The sequence below is a fragment of the Oryzias melastigma genome, linkage group LG17 (genome assembly GCF_002922805.2).
Source record: "Oryzias melastigma strain HK-1 linkage group LG17, ASM292280v2, whole genome shotgun sequence".
Lineage (NCBI taxonomy): Eukaryota > Metazoa > Chordata > Actinopteri > Beloniformes > Adrianichthyidae > Oryzias > Oryzias melastigma.
This window is the reverse complement of record NC_050528.1, coordinates 5,493,216-5,499,249: the sequence shown is the minus strand read 5'-3', so window position 1 is coordinate 5,499,249 and position 6,034 is coordinate 5,493,216. Positions and strand designations below refer to the sequence as shown.

At 34.4% G+C, this 6,034-nt stretch overlaps 1 protein-coding gene across 1 annotated transcript in view; it reads right to left on the bottom strand.

Annotated features, from left to right (window-relative positions):
- Window positions 1-1,326: 1,326 nt before the first annotated feature.
- cdk5 (cyclin-dependent kinase 5) overlaps window positions 1,327-6,034 on the bottom strand; it is a 13,424-nt gene continuing 8,716 nt past the window's right edge. Inside the window, exons 9-12 of the mRNA XM_024273902.2 lie at window positions 5,048-5,117; window positions 4,880-4,940; window positions 4,724-4,804; window positions 1,327-2,988 (exon numbers count right to left, since the gene is read on the bottom strand). Of these exons, the coding sequence (XP_024129670.1) occupies window positions 2,902-2,988; window positions 4,724-4,804; window positions 4,880-4,940; window positions 5,048-5,117 (299 nt within the window). The 3' untranslated portion in view covers window positions 1,327-2,901. The remainder of the gene's footprint in view (window positions 2,989-4,723; window positions 4,805-4,879; window positions 4,941-5,047; window positions 5,118-6,034) is intronic.

Sequence of the window (6,034 nt, the reverse complement as noted above, 5' to 3'; positions counted from 1 at the left end):
CACCAAGTGGAAGTAACGTCTAAATTAGGAGACACTATTATTTCATAACTCTTCGTTTGGATGATTAAATGTAGGAGTAGGGCGACGCCGTAGGGGAAATATTTGGATTCTGCTCAATTTTTATTTCAAAAATGAAGTAATTGAACCAAAGCACACATTGAGGATATCCAAAGAAAGTTTTGAAACTATTATGGGATGACCACATATCCTACAGTTCGGCTGCCATTTTGTGTGTAAAATTTGGAGATTTTCACATTTTCCTACATTATGTGAATTTTTTTTTTGGTTCAAACAATCTTTACACAAATACCACCTGTTTGAGTTTTGTTGACCTTTGACCTCAGTAAGAGATCTTAAACTTTGCTCCCCAAAAAAATCCCCTTTAGGCCCCTCTACAGATTAAAGTTTTGCTTCATCGCCTCCTAACTCCTTGAGCATCATTGGGAAGCTATTTGAGGAAAAAAAGTTGTTTTTAATGTTTATAGATTGTGAACAGCTTTAGCAAAAGTTGCATTCCTTTACTTCACACATTTATCACCAGAATATTGTGAAAATGTTATACACACGTCATTGGCTCAAGCTGAACGAAACAATACGACAAATAATATGAACATATTAGAAATGTGGGCGTGGTTAACAAAAAAACCTCCGTTGCCAAGGAAAATCAAAAATATACTTTTGCAGATTCTTCTAAAAATTAGATAGATCTGTTTATCACCCCCAGACAACCAAAAAATTAAATGGTTGCTATGGAGATAAAACCTACAGAAAAGCTGCCATTTTGAAAAAAGTAGTACAGAAGTCACCAACGGTGTGTAATAAAGTGGTGGGGGAGGGGCAACAATGCAACTTGGGGCTTTAACTTTTACTGTTTATATTAGTGCTTCAAATTATGTGAACAGTAATTGTTATTTATGAACACATTCATAATATACTCCCAAATGTATAAAATATGCGTGAAAGAATTAAAATGTCAAACTTTTAAGTATAATTTAACACCTATAATCAACTTTGGTTAATTTATTCTAGCACTAATTTGATTAAATGTTTTGATTCTCATTGTTTAAATAACTTATATTAACATCCATGAGTTTTTAGTGAGTGTAAATGTTTTCACAGCCTTATATTTAAGGAGACTGCAGAGGAAAATGTAATTAAAAACCATAAAACGGCTCATGTTTCCTGTACTTTTACCCTTTTATAAGCACAAACTGTGTTGTCAAGCATCACTTTCTGCTTACAGCGGAGCTATGAGACAATTACTCCAGCAGATGACATTACAAAGTGAAAATACAGAACAGACAGGAAACATTTGTAAGAATAAAATCAAGGAAAGCAGATAAAAGCTGATTTATTGCAGTTGTATCTAAATCTGTTAAGCGATGCAGTGAATGTATTTTACATTCTGCTACAATTTGTATTGGAATTGCACACCTTTGTTTCTTTACCCAGATCTTTTTCTTTCTTTTAACATGCAGTTCATGAATCTACAACACTTGAAAGGACAGAATAAACAAGCTGCTACTTACTTTGAAAGAAAAGCAAGTTTGTATTTATGCCGATGTGATGAAATACTTACTGGTTTAAACTCACAGTTAAACGATATGTCACAAATTCAACCAGCAGAAGCCAAAAAAACAAAAAGGCAAAGTGCAAAAAGCTGTAAAAAATGTACAAAGAGCAAACTCTCCATTTAACTTAATCTATGTGCATTCAAACTTTTATTTTAAATACTGAAAAAAAGTGGAATTTAAGATTGTTTTTTTATTATCTACATAAATGAGCTTTACTACCAAAATAAAAGTACTTAAAACATCCTTAATAAATACATGCAACTAGTTTTTCTTACATCAGCGAAAGGGAAATAAAATAACTTCTAAAAGAGAGCTGCTTAAGATTGCACTCAGTTTTTCACCTTTAAAAGAAAAAAAAGCAATTTAATTTGAAATAAAAAATGCAGCAAGTTAAGCATGTTACTTTGACAAAATAAAAACTATTTATTTGTTGCCATTTGTAATTATAAAAGCATTCCAGAAAAATATAACCGTGATAAAAAAAAGAAGCAATGTGTCACTATTGGTCATTTAAATATATATAAAAGCCGATGATTAGCTGTAATCTTGACTGCCAGTGTTTAGCAGGTCTATAGTGACAAAGTGCACAAAAACATACAAAACTGAAAATTAAAAAATAGTTCTACATCTTCAAATGGGGGTGAGAAAAAGATAATAGCGTCATATGGTTTATAAATTTTATAGAGGTCTAATATTTGGTAGCAGGTTCTGTTATTTGCCAATTATCAGAAACAAAACATTTTCTTTGATGTTTTTTTGATTTGATGAACTCAAATTACAGGAAAACCTGTAAAAAAAAAAAAGGTTGAAGCATTTTCAGAAAATAACTTCCAGTTAGTGTCACGCTGTGAACTACAACTACTAAAAGTAGCTGCCTTAGTAAATGCCGGACAGGAAATGTTCAATAATCCTAATTTGTTTGCAAAGCCTGCTGCTGTTTTTATTTTAAGTACAACTTTTAAAAAATACTGCAATTCGTTTTGCTTTCGAGAACGTAAAATTACGTAATTCTCCACATTTTTAAGTAATTTAGCTGATAACTGCTACTATAGTGTGCAGTGAACTGGAAACACTGCAGCTCTTTATTTTATGTTCTTAAACTGATTTTATGAAATAAATAAAGGAATTTGAATAAAGTAACCCCTGCCCACATCAGCTTCTATGAATTAGGACGTCTCAACTTAAAAGCACAAAAGTACCACTAAGGCTTTGCTTCACACAGAGGCAAAAGATGAAGAACTGCGGCGAAGAGTCGGTGTTTGCCTTATTTGAATCTTAACTACCAGACGGGTGGAAGGATTATGGTTTTATTCTTGCAGCGCAGCATTTAGGGGGGGCAGAAATCAGCAAAGTAAGGGTGCTGCAAGGCTTCTTCAGCAGAGATCCTCTGGACGGGATTACACTTCAACAGGTTCTGGGGAAGATCAAAGACAACACTGTAATGAGTCAAAACATACTATGGAAAATAACTAACACCAAGTAGCCTATACAAGTAGGGCTGCCACAATTAGTCGACTAATCAACGACTAATCGACTATTAAAATAGTTGATGCCTAATTTAATAGTTTATTAGTCATTACTTTAGTCAGAATGTAGTAAAGTTCAAAGTTATGGTGTTATTCTGGCTATTTGGATTATTTCAGCATAAGGTTTTTAAGGCTATATTGGAGTTTATGCTAGTAATTTTGGCTAATTAATAATCTTTTTAGTTTTTAAGACTAATTTGGAGTTAAGCTAATATTTCATTTGCGAGCTAGCTATTTTGGCTAATTTAGGCTTATTTTGTTTTTAGGCTATTTTGGAGTTTAGCTAATATTTCAGCTACATGCTTCTTATGTTGCATAATTAAGGATTTTTTTCATTTTTTTACAGCTAATTTGGAGATTAGCTAATATTTCAGCTTCATGCTAGCTGGTTTGCATATCTTAGGCTTTTTTCAGTTTTTTAGGCTAATTTAGGGTTTAGGCTAATTTGGATATTAGCTAATATTTCGAATAGAATAGAAAATACTTTATTAATCCCTCAGGGAAATTCAGGTACCAGCGTCCGTACAGCACACAGATGGAGTAAAATAACATTTTCAGCTACATCCTAATTATTTTGTATAATTATTAAATTGATCAGTCTTTTATGGCTAATTAGGAGTTTAGCTAATATTTCAGGTATCTGCTAGCTTTTGGCAAACTTTGCATTTTTTTGCATTTGTTTTTTGGGCTATTTTAGAGTTTAGCTTATATTTCAGCTTCATGCTAGCTGTTTTGGCTAATTTAGGCTTTTTTCAGTTTTTTAGGCTAATTTAGGGTTGAGCTAATATTTCAGCAACATGCTAATTATTTTGTATAATTATTAATTTTATCAGTTTTTGGTGTCTAATTAGGAGTTTAGCTAATATTTCAGCAACATGCTAGCTCTTTTGGCTAACGTAGGCTTTTTTACGCTAATTTAGCATTTACTATTTTAGCTAGCTATCAGCTTCAGCATTTTCAGCTTTTAGCTTCAGCGTTTTCAGCTGTCAGCTGTTAATTTCAGCACCCACAAAACCCACTTTTTTACTTTGGCTTTTAATACACAGTGAACAGGTTTACTCTGTCCCGCTACGTTTTAATTTGTTCTTTTTTATGTAATGCTTGTGGCGTGTTTTGTTTTATCAACATTGTTTTTATGAGCGTTTTCTTGTACACTTTTAATCTATTTTTATCTCGATTGTTTTATTGCTTTAATTCTGTGATTGTACAGCACTTTGGGTCTTAAGGACGATTTGAGTGCTTTATAAATAAAGTTTATTATAATTATTATTATCTTCATCTATCAGCATTAGAATCTTCAGCATCCAAATTCAGCTTACAGCATTCACACCAGCATTATCACAGGTAATACTATAAATCCAGTTTTTAGTTAGTTTACAGCTAATGATGGTTAAGATGTGTGTTTTACATCTAGTTTGCGCAATCCCCAATTAGTCGACTAATTGAAGAAAATAATCAGATATTAGTCGACTATTAAAATAATCGTTTGTTGCAGCTCTAAACTAAAGCAATCAATAAAGTAAAGTGCAGGATTTTAAACTGAAAGACATAAACGAAACATTTGAACTCATTAAAATAAACCTGTTACAATAACTCTGCATGATAAGAGTTCAGTCTAAGTACCTGTAGTAAATCCCGTCCTGTGTTACTTAGCTTTGGAACCACATTAACCAGTGAGGTGGTTGCTGGATACATAGGATATGGCTGGAAAAGGAGAACAAAATGTTAGCAGTTTGTTCAGAAAGTAAATTGATGCAAAAGTTGGATGAATTCCTTTACCTTGTAATCTGGAAGTTTTGTCATTGATTGCCACTGTTCCTCGGTTGGTGTACCCAACAATGTACCAACAGTTAAAGAGAATGGTCTCTTACACCGTTTTATATTGTAGAAATAATCTGTTTCTATCCAACAGTGCATGTAAAGCTTTAAATGACAAAAAAAGGATATCTGAAGATCCTTTTTAATTGGTCGTCGACATCATTGCCTGGAAATAAAGGGCGTCCGGCGTTCGCCAGTTCTGAAACAGAGCACAATGAGGTCATCAATCTGGTTTCTAAAAGTGCGTTCACAATGAAAGCGATTTACGCGGCGGAGGCGAACAGTTTCAATGTTAAGTCAATGGAACAGACGCGACATGATGCGATCTGAAGTCCTGCGACGCGATTTGAGCGACGCGAAGGTCTGCCAGCATCTTCATTTGAGCTACGAGGCATGAATTTGGCAGCAGAGCCAAAATTTAAATATCTGAAGTTTGACAGGTCGCCGCATCTACCAATCAGGAACTCAGCTTTGGCCATGTGACGTTTTCATTGACTCGATCAGCTGGTAGAATATTAATCCAAACCTGTCCAGAACTTCCATCTATTCCCTTAACCTGCTGTAGCCGCAGGGATGCAGAACGCATCCGGCCACTTTAGGGTGAAGGCGGGAAACACTCTGGACAGATTGTGGGTTTTCTCTCTCGCGGCGGAGCTCGATAAGCCGGCAGACGGAGATGCAGGGGGTGTCGGCTGCCGGCTCAGGCCTCATCGAGACTTTTAAAAAAAAAGGAAAAAGGTCTCCTAATTTTATTTTTTCCCCCGGGTTAATTCGAGACGGCCTTCAAGCTCAGCTACAGAGACACAGAAACACCGTCGAAGTGGCTGTCATTCAGACACAGCTCCCTGTACCGGCAAAATCTTTTAATAATAATCATATGAACCCAAACATGGAGACATGATTACTGATGTTTTTTGTAGATCTCTTCACAATAAATAAACTTTAATTCTTAACTTCATTTGTGTCTTCTAGTGCTGCCAGAAACAATTATTTTATTAGTCGACTAATCGGGTCATAAAAAAAATAGATGTAAAGCTCTCATCTTAACCATCATTAGCTTTAAACTAACTGAAAACTAGAAATATAGCATTACCTGTGATAATGCTAGTGTGAATG